The sequence below is a fragment of the Aphelocoma coerulescens genome, chromosome 23 (genome assembly GCF_041296385.1).
Source record: "Aphelocoma coerulescens isolate FSJ_1873_10779 chromosome 23, UR_Acoe_1.0, whole genome shotgun sequence".
Lineage (NCBI taxonomy): Eukaryota > Metazoa > Chordata > Aves > Passeriformes > Corvidae > Aphelocoma > Aphelocoma coerulescens.
In genome coordinates, this window is record NC_091036.1 from 4,246,157 (window position 1) to 4,259,321 (window position 13,165).

General features: G+C 53.1%; 1 protein-coding gene across 2 annotated transcripts; it reads left to right on the forward strand.

The window, feature by feature from the left end:
- The first annotated feature begins 2,829 nt into the window (after positions 1 to 2,829).
- On the forward strand, positions 2,830 to 9,685 carry RSPO1 (R-spondin 1). 2 transcript variants are annotated; one of them, XM_069035978.1, is made up of 6 exons: positions 2,830 to 2,964; positions 4,402 to 4,500; positions 6,428 to 6,619; positions 7,430 to 7,579; positions 7,944 to 8,132; positions 8,665 to 9,685. In XM_069035978.1, exons 1-6 carry the CDS (start codon positions 2,880 to 2,882, stop codon positions 8,814 to 8,816), a joined length of 867 nt encoding a protein of 288 aa, XP_068892079.1. In that variant the 5' UTR covers positions 2,830 to 2,879; the 3' UTR covers positions 8,817 to 9,685. The 2 variants fall into 2 exon arrangements, with proteins under 2 accessions (XP_068892079.1, XP_068892078.1); XM_069035977.1 differs by lacking the exons at positions 2,830 to 2,964; positions 4,402 to 4,500 and adding an exon at positions 4,527 to 4,790.
- Positions 9,686 to 13,165: the final 3,480 nt, after the last annotated feature.

Below are 13,165 nucleotides of genomic sequence, written 5' to 3' on the forward strand. Positions count from 1 at the left end.
AGGGCTCTGCCTCCTCCTCCAGAGCAGCATGCTGCCTCTGCACTGGCATGAGGGCCATGGAAATCCCCCTGTAAAACGTTTCCTGATGTTTTACAGCACTGAAGCACAAGCACTCCTGGAGGGAGGCCTGTGGCACTACGGAGCACAGCATTACTTGGAGCAGCTACTGTGCCGGGCACTGCGCAAGGCGGGCAAGGAGCCGGTGCCGAGTGGAGCCAGGGCTGGAGCTGGGGGCTGGAGCTGCAGGGGCTGAGGGGCTGCTGACCCCCAGAGCAGCTCCCACTGCCAGGCCAGGGCAGAGGGGTGGTCATGAGCAGCAGCCTCTCCTCAGCGTATTCGCCATCAGCGGGTCACAGCACAGCTCCGCAGATCCGGGGAATGCAGTGCAGGAGTTAGTGGAAGAAGTCAGACCTCAACAATGCTATGGATAGCTCTGCTGCCAGATTGGGCTTTATTATTTTATTTTTTCAGTGAAGTTTATGGGTTGGGGATTTTGCAGAACTTGGCACTGGGATCTAATATCAAATGAAGACCTTCTGGTTCGGAAATTTGACTTAATGCAGCCTTCTTTTATTGCTTCAAGGATTAAGCAGAACAAAGTGGCTCTGCCTGTGCATGTGCAGAGATGTTTGCTGGAGGCACGTGAGACACCCTGTGGCAGCTGTGATGGCCAAGCCAAGCATGGTGGGACCTTCCACTGAAGAGGGTTTCACAGTGCTGCTCCTGGAGCATTAGCCCTGCCGACAGGAAAACAGCCCTTGGGAACACAGCAGAAGAGAGGGACTTTCAAAGAGAGCGAGGACCCAAACCCGCTCCCTCAGCCCTGGCTGCTTCTCTCCCACGGTGGGGCTGGCAGAGCAGGCAGGGAGCTCTGCCATGGGGTCACCAGCGCAGGCAGTAGGGCACAGGCAGAGCAGACAGCGGGCTCAGGGAGCACCGGCAGTGTGGGCACATCCCTGTGTGCCTGTGGAACAGGGACAATGGATACCCAAGTGCCATCATTGGTATTTGAGGGCCCTGTTGAAAGCTCCACAAAGGCAGGCTGGGGAATGAGCCGGCAGCGCAGAGCTGCTGTTGCCACCCACAACCTTGCGGAACCAGACTCTGCCCTGGGGCTGGGAGGGCTCGGGGTGGTCTGTCCTGGGTGTTGTCCCCTGGTGTGGGGCTGGAAGACATGGGATCAAACTAACCTGAGTGAGACCCTGCAAAACCATGACTCTTCCTGCAGGAAGCCAGTTTCTGCATATTCACACCCCTCACTGACTACCAAGAGGAAATTCAAATTTTCTATCCAGCTTCAGGACCTGGAAACCCAAATTCCCCACCTCACAGCTGGTGCCCAGCCGGCTGTTGGCAGCGACCTGGCAGTTCCCAGGGGTTCATTCCTAGTGCTGCTGTAACCAGGTTTGTCCTGCCTCCAGCATCTGGTCCTTCTCTCCGAGGCTCAGTAAACCTTTGGAGAGCCCGTTTACATTTCGGATCCCTGGTACATTCAGGAACAGGCAATATATCAGCAATTTAGTTATTGTGGATTAGGTCTCAAATATCCTGGGGATATAATGTTGGTCTTTCTCACCTTGTGTGTAGGAGGACTAATGGCAAATTATCTGGATGGTTTACATTTTCTGGTTTGTATTGGAGCTCCCAAGGACCAATTTATCCTGATTGAATTGCAAACAAGGCTTAGTGCTATCTCAGATTCAGGGGCCAGGTCCCCCCATAAATGAATTCAGAGCAATTCAGGTTACCCCAAATTCTTCCTGTAGATGGGATAATGGTATAAATCCTGCTGATGTTTAGACTGGAAATTGTTTGTAGCAACCTGAGCTTGACTGATGTAACAGAACTGCTTGGCTGCAGTAACAGAAAGAATCATAATTCGTGTCCTGTTGTGGGGATGGGAAGAGCTGGCAGTCCAGCCAGACGGCTCACCACAGACCTCCAGGTGCTCATGGGGGGGATTTGGAGACCTGTGGATCATGTGTGACCTGCCAAGACACCGACTCTGCAGCATCTAGAATGCCAGTGGCCTTTCTGTGCTGAGGGAGCAGCTGTGGCCAAGCCCAGGCTCTCTTTGGGCTAGAAAGCAAAGAAACAAGGAGGAAAAAGTGTGTGCTTGCTTGGTTTGTGCCGCGGTCTCAAGGTTTCCCACGGCACTTCCCTGCCCTGACTGCCCAAGCCCTCGGAGATGGGGTATGTGGTGGTGGCACAAGCTTCATGCTGGCTCTTGGCACGCTGGGGCTGTGTTTGCTCCCTCCGGACATCCATCCCTGCTGCTGTCCCCACGCTGGGGGACTGTGCCCAAACTGTGAGTGTTGTGTAAACACGGCGTGTGCTTCCTGTGAACGCGCTTCACCCGCAAAGCCGCCGTAATTAAAGACCGGGGGCCGCGGGAGCAGGGGCGGCACCACGGTGCCTCCGGAGCCGCTGGCGCTCGGCACTCATTTGGGGAGAGTTTGGGTTGTGCTGCACTGACGTGCCTGCTCACACCCGCTCGCATCGCCAGGGTCCTGTGGCCGTGCTGTGCGTGGCCGGACGATCCCACACCACCTGTCCGGAGGGACCCTCCTGACCCGCTGCCCCCACCTCGCAGGGAAGCCCAGCGCCGTGCCCAGGTCCCTGCACAAGGTGCAGAGGAGCTGCGGAGACCCCGCTCTGCACAGCTTCCTGCTCCGTAAATACTCTCGCAGCCCGGCTTGAGCACTTGACAGTGTTTATAAAGCAGCTTGCAGCAAACAGGCTTGGAAGTGCAGAACAAGTTGGTGTTTACACAAGTGACTAATTATTTATTTGAAAATCCTGTGGACGAGCCGTGGGCTGTAACGACAAGCACATGGGGAGGGCTGGGCTCCTGCCCCGGCAGTCGCAGCAGGGACACAATGAAAAGTTCGGAACCACCAGAGCGGGAGGGACCAGTGGCTGTGGCCCCACAGCGGCCGGTGGCCGCCAGCTCTGCCGGCACAGGTGAGCCAGTGCTGCTGGGAGGTGCTCACACGGGCACAGCTCAGTGTCGTGGCATGAGCTGCCACAAGGTCCCATCTCCCTGCAGCAGCTGCCGGCCCACACCTGCTGCTGGGGCAGCCCCCTCCCTCCAGGTGTTCTGCTGTGTAGCCATAAGGACCCTTAGATGGGCTGGAGCAGGGGGGCTGCTTGGGCCAATGGCCTCTCAGCAGGTCCCTCACCCAGGGTGGGCCAGGGAGGGGACCGGCCCCCTGGGGACCGAGTCCATCCCAGGCTGAGGCCGGGCTTGCTTCCAGCACTGTCGCCACCAGTCGTTTGGGGCATCGGTGATTGCGCAGTTATTATAAAGGGATTAAAACAATTTTCTGTTTCATTTGACTTCACAGAGCAAGTGTTGTCGCCTTTATTTCCACACAATGTCTGCCGTTGGCAGGGCTTTGCTCTGCCAGCTGTAGAGAAGAGTGGGGCCTGGCTTGGCAGTGCCAGAACTCTTGGTGCAGCATGGAACTTGCCCTTCCTTCACACCAGGCACAGGGAAAACCACTTCAAATCTATAGGGAAAATGCCCTGTCAGCAGCCAGCTGGAGCAAAGGCTTGGGCACTCTCAGGAAAGGATGGTACATGTGGAGTCCTGGGTGCTGGCTGGCCATCAGGCAACTGGGCTTCCTTTCTCTCTCCAGAAGTTCACGCAGAGCCATTGGTTTGCTGCCCAGCCCATCCTGCTGGTGTTGCCATCCCATCCCTCTGTCCTGCCAAGCACGTTGGGCCACTCTGTGCCGTGGCTTGGTGAGGGCAGTGCGGCACTCGCAGCCACGCTCGTTGCCCAACGCAGCCCACACTGGGCTGTCTCTGCTGGGGGGCCGTAGGAGCCGGTGAGCCTGGGCCAGAGCAGCTCCCGCACTCGGCCCTGTGCAGGCACAGTGCTGACCCTGCCCTGTGCTTCAGGGAATGGGAGATGGGAGGTTTGGAAATTCCCTCAGAGCAGAAACACAGCATTTTGGGCAGCTTGCAGAGGATCCCACCCTGTCCCCAGACAGTCCCAGCCCTGGCTGGGGACTGCAGGCTCACTCTCTGCTAGGCTTGACTACCAGCCCCAGAGGTGCCCACTTGATGGGAAACATCTTGTGTGCCTGGCACCCGCAGCAGCCATCTGCTGCTTGGGGAGGGTGGCCCAGGGGTCTGGCTCTATTTTAAACAAGTTCCAGCTATAACTCTTTGCAGCGCTGGCAGATGGCAAAGCTGCGCTGAGCATTTTGATGGGTGCTGATTATTAGCAACAGGGACTTATGGATGAGGCTGGAGCACAGTTCTCCCCATACTGCTCCGGATGCCACTGTCTGCCAGCACCCTCAGCTCACCCTACAACCCCTGTGCTCGCCCCCAGCCATTGTGGGAGCAATGCTGTCTGTCAAGTTAACCTGTTCTCCTCTTCTTTTGCAGTTCCTGCCAGCATACTTGGAAACTGCAAGCAGCTAACGCCTGCTGCCGAGCCCCTGATGGGACTGGGGCCAAGCTCCTGCACTCCTGACGGGGATGAAGGTAGAGCCATGTTACCTGCTACCTAAGCTCGCTGGTGCTGATGTAGCTTGTGGATATGGTCCCAGACCCGGCTCTGCGCACAGACTCTCAGCTCTGATCCCACCTGAGACGATTTAGCGGCAGCAGAGACCCCAGCTGTGGAGCACGCTCCCACAACCACCCCACGACGGAGGGGTTGCAGCGCTGGAGAGTTACTATGCAGCTTGGACTGCTTGTGGTGGTGGTTTTTCTAAGCTCGATGGATCTAACAGGCAGCAGCAAAGTGGTGAAGGGCAAGAGGCAAAGACGAAGTATGTATGAAATGCTTTTCTTCTCTACTTCCTCTAATGATGCCATGAGGGTCATGCTGGTGTGAATGTGTTTACAACACAGGGAGCTGGGCAGGGCCTGTGGTGCCCCAAGAGCCCGCAGAGCTCCCCCAGTCCCACTCCCAGGCAGACACGCACTGCCATGTCCCCTGACGTGCCACAGCTCCGAGATGCAGTGTGCCCTGAGGTCACAGGGGCGTCAGCTATGCCTCCAGCTCAGAGGGTCCCTGGTGGGGCTCGTGCAGGGCAGCCAGGCAGAATTGGCACAAGAGCAGCCATGGGCATTTGCCCTCCTTTATGAAAGCTCATGTTAGAACTGTTTTACATTAAAACTGTTTTAAATTAAATTATATAAAATTGATTTTATATTAAAACTGGGACTGCTGAGCCCTGGGAGAACAAGGAAAACCTGACGTCATGGCTAATGCTATAAAGGGCAATTTCCAGCAAGGGCCCAGTTTATACCTTTGCCATGGATGCTGAGCTTGGCAGCAGGGCCCAGCACTGCGGGAGGGATGGGGCTGGATCCCTGAGGGTCCCTGTGCAGAGGGGCCAGGGCCCACAGTGCCAAGGGGTTCCCAATCTAGACCAGTGAACCCTCTTGGCAGCTGGGGGCTGAGGACCCTCCTGCCTTGAGTGTCTCTTCCCAAGGCTGCAGCAACCCCCACACCCCCAGGCCCGGCAATGGGGCTGGGGCAGGCAGCAGGGACTGCCAGGCTCTTGAGTCATTGCAGGGGGACAGGGCAGCTCTCTTACCTCTAGTCCTGGCATGTGAACACTGTGCTGCTCCGCGCTTGCTTTTGAAGTGTAGTAAACATGGTATTTAAAAGAATACATCTTTTAAATACACAGCTTTTCTATAAACAAGGACATGGCTTGCATAATAAACTAATAAAAATAACCTGCATTCTAGCCTGCAAAGAATGCGATTGGTTTCAAAACAAGCAGCATTTTATATGATAATTAAAAGCAGAAAACTCTCAAGACATGGGATTGAGTATTTTTCTTGGACTGAACGCAGGAGCTGAGAACACATCTCTATTTTGGGGGCAGTGACACCTCCCACTGCCAGAGAGAGTTTAACATAGGCAGGGTCAGAGTGAGATCCAGCCTGGGACGCAGCATGGATGGGATTAGTCAAACAGTTTTGCTCCAGGACCGTGCACTCTGGTCCCTGCTGGTCCTTGCCATGGAGGCACCACCAGCTCCGAGCGGGGAGGCAGCAGGAGGTGCAGCACTCCTGGGCACTTGCCCGTCATGAGTGTCTCCCCACCGTGGGTATCAGGGCTGATGGGCAGGGCTGGGAGGCAGTGGGCTGGGGTGGACAGTGCTGGAGCTCCAGGCACAGCTGGTGGCTGCTTCTGGGTCCTGCTCCTCAGCACAGCCGCTGTTGTGACTCTCATGCTTGTACTCGGCACAGCGCCGGCGCCTGTGGGCATCAGGGAGTGGGGCCATGGTGTCTGGCCAGAGCAGTCCTGGGAGTGTGTCAGTGCTGCAGGACCCTGGCCCTTGCTCTGTCCCAGTTCCTGCCCTTCCTGCCAGTGGTGCCAGTGGTTTGGGGTCACAGCTGGTGCCTGCAGAGCCCGGCACTAACCACTGCCTCTCTCCTGCTCTTCCAGTCAGCACTGAGCTGAGTCAGGGCTGTGCCAGAGGTTGTGACCTGTGCTCTGAGTTCAATGGGTGCCTGAGGTGTTCCCCCAAACTCTTCATCCTTCTGGAGCGGAACGATATCCGACAAATTGGGATTTGCCTGCCTTCTTGTCCACTGGGATACTTTGGCCTTCGCAATACGGACATGAACAAGTGCATCAGTGAGTGTGGGGCTGGGAGGGAACGGGCGTGGGCAGGTGGCAGCGTTCTGCAGGGCAGCATGTGCCTGTGCTCAGGTGCAGGAGGTGCTGTGGCTGTATGGAAGGGGAGAGGCAGGGCTGAGCATCGCAGCCATCTGCCTGACAAGACCCCCGCTCAGCACCGCATGGGCATGCTGTGGACGTGGGATCTTGCAGGACCTCTGGGCAGTTTTGTTATATGGGCTGCCAGACTGGCACTGGTTTCCTTTGGGAGGGGGGAGATCCTTTCAGGCATTTAGTGCCTCTTTTCCTTCTCTACTGCTCATCAGACTCAGGCAGCTCTGAGTGAAATCCTTGGCTTGCATCTTGTAGCCAGAGCACCAGAAAGAGCTGGACATGGAAACATGTGATCACTCCCCTGGCAGGTCCATGCACAGCATCCTCATGGCCAGGTTTCCATCTAACTCCCTTTCCATGCAGCCTGTCCTGTAGCTGCAGCTGGAGCCGGGACTGTATCCTTCTCACTGTCCCCTTTGGCTGACTGATGCTCAGCTGAACAGCAGCCCAAAACTTTCCCATCCTACCTGATTCTGTCCTGGCAGTGGCTGCTGCTGGATGTGAGAGCTGCAGCACAGGGCTGTCCTGCACAGGAAATGGTGCAAAGAAAACTCACTTCTGAGTGGCACAGCCAGGCCTGGCAGGATGCTCAGAGACATGCCCTGGCTGCGGCAAGACCCCTGGGAGCCAGGACTGGGCTCTGGTTGGCTTCATGAGTCTTTTGTTCACATCGGACTACATGATGGCTTTGGTGTTTGGTTTTTTTTTCCCCAGAATGCAAAATTGAGAACTGTGAGTCCTGTTTCAGTCGAAACTTTTGCACAAAATGTAAGGAAGGTTTGTATTTGCACAAAGGGAGATGTTACGTCACATGCCCCGAAGGCTACGCTGCTGCCAACGGCACCATGGAGTGCAGCAGTCCTGGTAAGCAGCCTCGGGTCCAGCCCTGCGCTCGGTGTGTCTGGTCATGGGTAGCGCTGCAGGGGGGTTTAGGTGATGAACTGAACCCCTCATCATACCCATGTTGAGGGGGTGATAGCACAGCCCTTCATGGGGCAGAGCCCTCTGGAACCAGCCTGGATGGGGAGCAGCCCCTGGTGTTTGTGAACTGTGACCCAGAGTTGGTGTGTTCTGGCAAGGAAGGGGGTGCTCGGGGACTTAGGAAGCTGCTGAGGAAACACACACTCCCTTGCAGCCTCAGGTGGGGCAGAGATGCAATGGTGGGCTCTGGGATGGCCTGAGTTGGCAACCCAGGGAGTTACAGCTGGGCTCTCTTGTTATCTGGCAGCACAATGTGAAATGAGTGAGTGGGGGCCATGGGGGCCCTGCTCCAAGAAACGGAAGCTCTGTGGCTTCAAGAAGGGCAATGAAGACCGAACACGGCGGATTCTGCAGGCTCCCTCTGGGGACGTGTCTCTGTGTCCTGCAACCACAGAGGTGCGGCGATGCACTGTGCAGAAGAACCAGTGCCCCGAAGGTGAGCAGAGGTGGAGTGTCTCGCCATCCCTCCCCACACCCTATATAGGTCAGGCACAAGTACTCAGCCAACTGTCCAGTGTCACAAATGTTCCGAGCAGCTCCCGACCCTCTGAAGTGCAGGGGATACAGATGTGATGGCAGCTGGAAGAACTGCAGGTGGAAGGGGCACAGCCCCCAGGGGGTGATCCTTGGCACAGCTTGCCATGTGTGCCACAGGTTTCAGCTGTTTTAGCTTCTTCCCTGGCCACAGAGCAGCCAAGGGTGCATGCCTGTGTGCTGCCGTGATGGGAGTTGCCTTCTCTGCCAGAATGCTTAGGTCTGTTTTTCCCAGGAATTAGAGTGTCTTCAGGATGGATGGTGGTCTGGTTATCTTGTTATAGAATGGACAAGGATTGCAGCTGTGTTGAGTGTTCTGAGGGGGAACAGTTCTGAGCAGTAACGAAATGCACAGGAATTAGCCAGAGGGGCAGGGGGAGGTGGAGATGGCCAATCTGTTCTCCACTTCACACTGCCCCTTTGCTTTACTGCAGGGAAAAGGAAGAAAAAGGAAGAGCAAGGAAAGCAAGATAATGGGAATAGAAATCGGAAAGACACCAAAGACACTAAGTCTGGCACCAAGAAGAGGAAGAACAAACAGAGAGGGGCCATGGTGCCCACGACGCCCACTAGCCCTGCCCAGTAGCTGGCCCTGTGCGTCACCTGATGGCAAGACTCCATTGCTGCTATGTATATGAAAGCTTTATTGAACAGAGCACTGCTACACCACGTACACATGTCCAGAGACAGACACATACTCCAGACTGACCCACAGACCTACAGAGGCCACACACACAATACTTAAGGAGGCTGCACACACACCCCGCCCAGGACTGTGGAAGAATGCTGCTGAGGAGTGGGAGCACACACGGAGGCTCCCCCAGGGCTCTGTGGGGACACTGCAGGGAGGAGAAGTGGAGCATGAACCAGTGAAGGACCCAGACATGGGATTGATTTCATGATCAAAGGCCTCAACTGGAGCCCAAGCACACAGCCCCAGCACAGCCCCACTCAGCCAGGGGATGAGACTGAACCCACATGGCCACTCTCCCTGACCTGGGACCCAGACACACACAGCACTGGCCTCTTTCTCTTCCTCCACCCCTTATTTTGTGTTTTAAGCTGTATGACTTTATCATTGCGAATACATGTTAAAAGTTTGTGGTAAGAGGTCAGTGGTAATCTGCCCTGAATCTGCTTCAAAGAATTATTTCAAATTAAAAAAAAAAAAAAAAACAACAAAATCAAAATGACAACCAGCTTCCTGAGTGTGTGGTTTCTACCTTGGCCCCTATGGAGGCTGGTGTCCCACAGGACAGAGACTCAGTTGTGGAAGGGAAACTCACCAAAGCTTTAAGAAAATCCCAGAAAATGCTGCCAGCTGCACTGCAGCCACAAATCAGCCGTCCTGCGCGAGGGACCCCAGCTGCACCCCGCTGAGCCCCGAGGAATTCCCCACTGAAGGATCCAGTTAACACACAGCAGATTGAGAAAATGAGAGGTTAACAACAAACCGCAGGTTGCTGAAACATTGTGACTCTGCTCAGACAGTCACAGCTGTGGGACAGTCTCAGGCTGGGGACAGCTGGTCCGGCTGCTGGACACCACCCCGGAGTATGGCAGGAGGGAGGCAGGTGGGAGGGGGAAGGCACAGCTCAGGTCCGGCAGAAGAGAAACAAATCTTTAAGTTGGGTAGAAACTACTTGTCTGCATCCCACTGGCTGGAATTCCCTGGATTCTCCTGCTCTGCGAGAGCTGACACCTGAGCAGAGGAACTGGGACAAGGACTGTGCAAGACAGACCTAGCGAGCCCTGCACGGGATGCATGGGAACACTGTCTGCTCTGCTCAGGGAGTTCTTCCTTTGGCTGTCTCACCACTCACTGCCCTGGTATTTTAAAATGTGCTTTCTCTGTATAAATATGTAGAGATACATTTAATTTCTCGAGAGTTCAGCAAAAACTCTCTGGTCCCGAGGGATGGTGCTGTGGCTCACAGAGATGTGCCCAAGGTGGATCAGGGACATGCTGCTGGAGCTCCAACTCCCCCAGTAGGGCAAAGGGCAGGGGAAGCCTCACCCCAAACTAACCCTGGTGAATCCAATCTTCGCTGTACTCACTTCCATACCACCCTCTGCTCTGTGGTTTTGGAGGGCAGAGTGAGCCAGCGGATGTGCAGGGTAGCCTGTGAGAGAGGACCCTGTCCCTCTGAGGGGTCAGCTGCCCACACCCACAGCCCTGGTTCTCTCCTGTGGCTCGTGGCACCCTCTGTGGACTCAGCTCCAGCACAGGACACCCCAACTCCTTTCACCCAGCCACTCCAGGGCTGGCTTGGCTCAGTGCAGGGTGTGGAGGCTGCACAGTTGTTTCGGCTCCAGAGCTGTACCAAGCTCTCTGTGACTGCTCTGCTGGCAGAAAAACCTTTCAGCCCATCGTCCATTTTGTGTTTAAGTAAACAAGAAGCTGTTATGTCTTTGAAAGGGGATTCCATTTCAGCACAATGATAAACGACCAGCATACCAAGGAGGGGGAGAAAGAGGTTCTTAAAAGTCATCCTTTCAGTTGTTTATGGATCATGTTCATATGATTTCTGAAAGCTTCTCAGCTGAATGATCCAATCCTACCCTATTTTCTACCCTGTGAGAGAAGTATTTTGTTTGTGCCATGGCATTGCACGTAAGCAGAACCATTTTCCCTTCTACTTTTACCAGCACCCACCAGTCACCCATTGGTGAACCTCAGCTCGCTCACTCTGCCTCCCTCCTGCTGCCATATCCCCATCTAGTTCTCAGCAAGGATTAAGGAAAAGAGAGTGCATTAGGAAAGTTTTCTATATGAGGCACTGGTAATGACTTGATTCCCTACAGTAACTCCTGACACTATTAGCACAACTATTTCAAAACTAAACTGCATATAATAAATCAACAGAACCTATTTTAGAGAACTCTAGGGATTATTAGAAAAACTGACAAACTTCTTTCTGTTGTAGCCTTTCCCCTACTTCCTTCCTTTTTTCATAGCAAAATGGGAAGAAAAAGGGACAAAGGTAACAGGAAGTTTAAGATGCATATTAAGACTATCCAAGATTTTTCAGTAGGGTTGATTTTAAAATTAAATTGTTTTAGAACAATTAGGGGAAAAATATAAAAATAAATCCAGTTTCTTTTCTTTTTTTGAATCAGCTCAAGAACTGTGCTTATTCCCACTCCCAGAGAGCTAGTTCAGTTATGAATTTAGGAACATTTTTCCTTTGACTAATGTGAACTGCACACTGAGCTCCCCAGTCCAAGCTGAGATGTCGTTAGCTGGGTGATGTAACCTCAATTCACACACATGTGAACACTCTCTTTCCACACACTAAATAACCCTGTTGTGGTGTTCTCTCCACGGCATCACTGTAAAATACAGATCTTTGAACAAATAAATCAATAAATGGGTTTGCTGAACCAGCTTCATTTGTTTATTCACCAAAACTGGAGTCAAACCCCAACTATTCAAAAATGTCCCCAGACAGAGCGAGCCTATCCTGAGAGCCTTCTGCCTACATCTGACAGCCAAAGGAACCGACAGGGATCACGGATGGGAATGTCACTGCTCCGACTCCTGCACGTATTCCCACCCTAGGCTTTGATCAACTTGGTGCTGAATGGGAGAAACAGCTGCTGGATGGACAGACAGACATAGAGATCCCTTGTCAGGAGCTCTACTGCACTGAAAACAGCTTCATTTTCCCTGCTGAACAATCTGGTGTAATTCACTGGACAGAATTCCATTAACTCAGAATCTGCAGGATGGTTTCTAGCCAGTTTCCTCAGCTTTTGAGCAATCCATCCCATGCCATGGGGGAACAAAGGACCAGGAATAATGGAGAGCTTGCAGTTGTGGGTTTGGAACTCTTTAATTGCTCTCTCATTTGCTAAGATTTGGAAGCTAGAGCAGATGAATTTCACCAAACACAGGTTGGTTCTATCACATTCTTAACCCTCTCTGGGTAATATAAATCTGTATTTTTCACCATCTACAGTCAATGAACTGTGTGCACACACACTCCTCACACAGTAATTCAGTGATTTTCCACCCCTAGAGAGGTGGAGGCAATGTATATACTCCTTAGCCCATGTTTATGTTAAAATGATTTCTCACTCAGGAGAAATCTTAGCTTTGATTAAAGGAAACAGAGTAGGATAGTGAAACAGGTTATCTCCAAAACTATTGTTTGGATTACATTGTCTGAGAACACTAAAAGGGATAGTTCAGATATATATTTACAGATTTTATGAAGTCAGTAGACTTCACAGAGAGAGATTATAGGCATCGCGTTTTAAAAAAACGTTATTAAAATTACAGAAATCCCAGTGTATTTAATCAGTCACCATAAATAAACCACCCTGATGGCATTTGAGTACACGGTAATACATCACACCCAACTGAATGCCAAACCATAGCTTGGATGGAGCTGCTTGCTGGAATGTCATGATTTTTGAAGAACAGGAAAAAAGAGGCATCCAGGTAGGTGGTATATTATGATTTACAGCCTGAGGTAAAGCGCCACTTTAGAGGCACTGACAGGGCCTCAGCAGCCACAGCCCCTCCTGTGCCACAGAGGAGCCCAGCCTGTCAGGGCAGAAGTTCCTTTTCATGACTGTTCAAATCAAACCACAAGAAAACGTTCATATTTAACTGCTTTAGCCTCCAGAGTGCTGGTGAATTCCGGATCCGTGGCACTGGCAGATGTTCCCAGAGTGAAGCCGAGGGCTCTGCAGCCTGCATAGCTCTGAGCCCGCTGCACGCTCCGAGGGCTCCATCCCCCTGGCACAGCTCAGCCTGGGCTCTCAAAGTTCTCTTACACCTTTTTGCCTTTTTTCTTGACTTTAGTTTTCTCCTCCCTCCCGACTTCCCCTGTTGCTTTCAGTCACTGTTTTGGGAACTCCAGATCCAAGGCAACAATCCAGGATCGCTTTGCTTTTCCTATTCAAGAGCTGTCACACCTGGAGCCT

What these genes read in the sequence shown, in the direction of transcription:
- RSPO1 (XM_069035978.1), top strand. Translation starts at nt 2,880, where the DNA reads ATGAAAAGTTCGGAACCACCAGAGCGGGAGGGACCAGTGGCTGTGGCC. An exon ending in CGCCAGCTCTGCCGGCACAG is followed by an intron (nt 2,965 to 4,401) that starts GTGAGCCAGTGC and finishes CTTCTTTTGCAG; the next exon opens with TTCCTGCCAGCATACTTGGA. An exon ending in GAAGAACCAGTGCCCCGAAG is followed by an intron (nt 8,133 to 8,664) that starts GTGAGCAGAGGT and finishes GCTTTACTGCAG; the next exon opens with GGAAAAGGAAGAAAAAGGAA.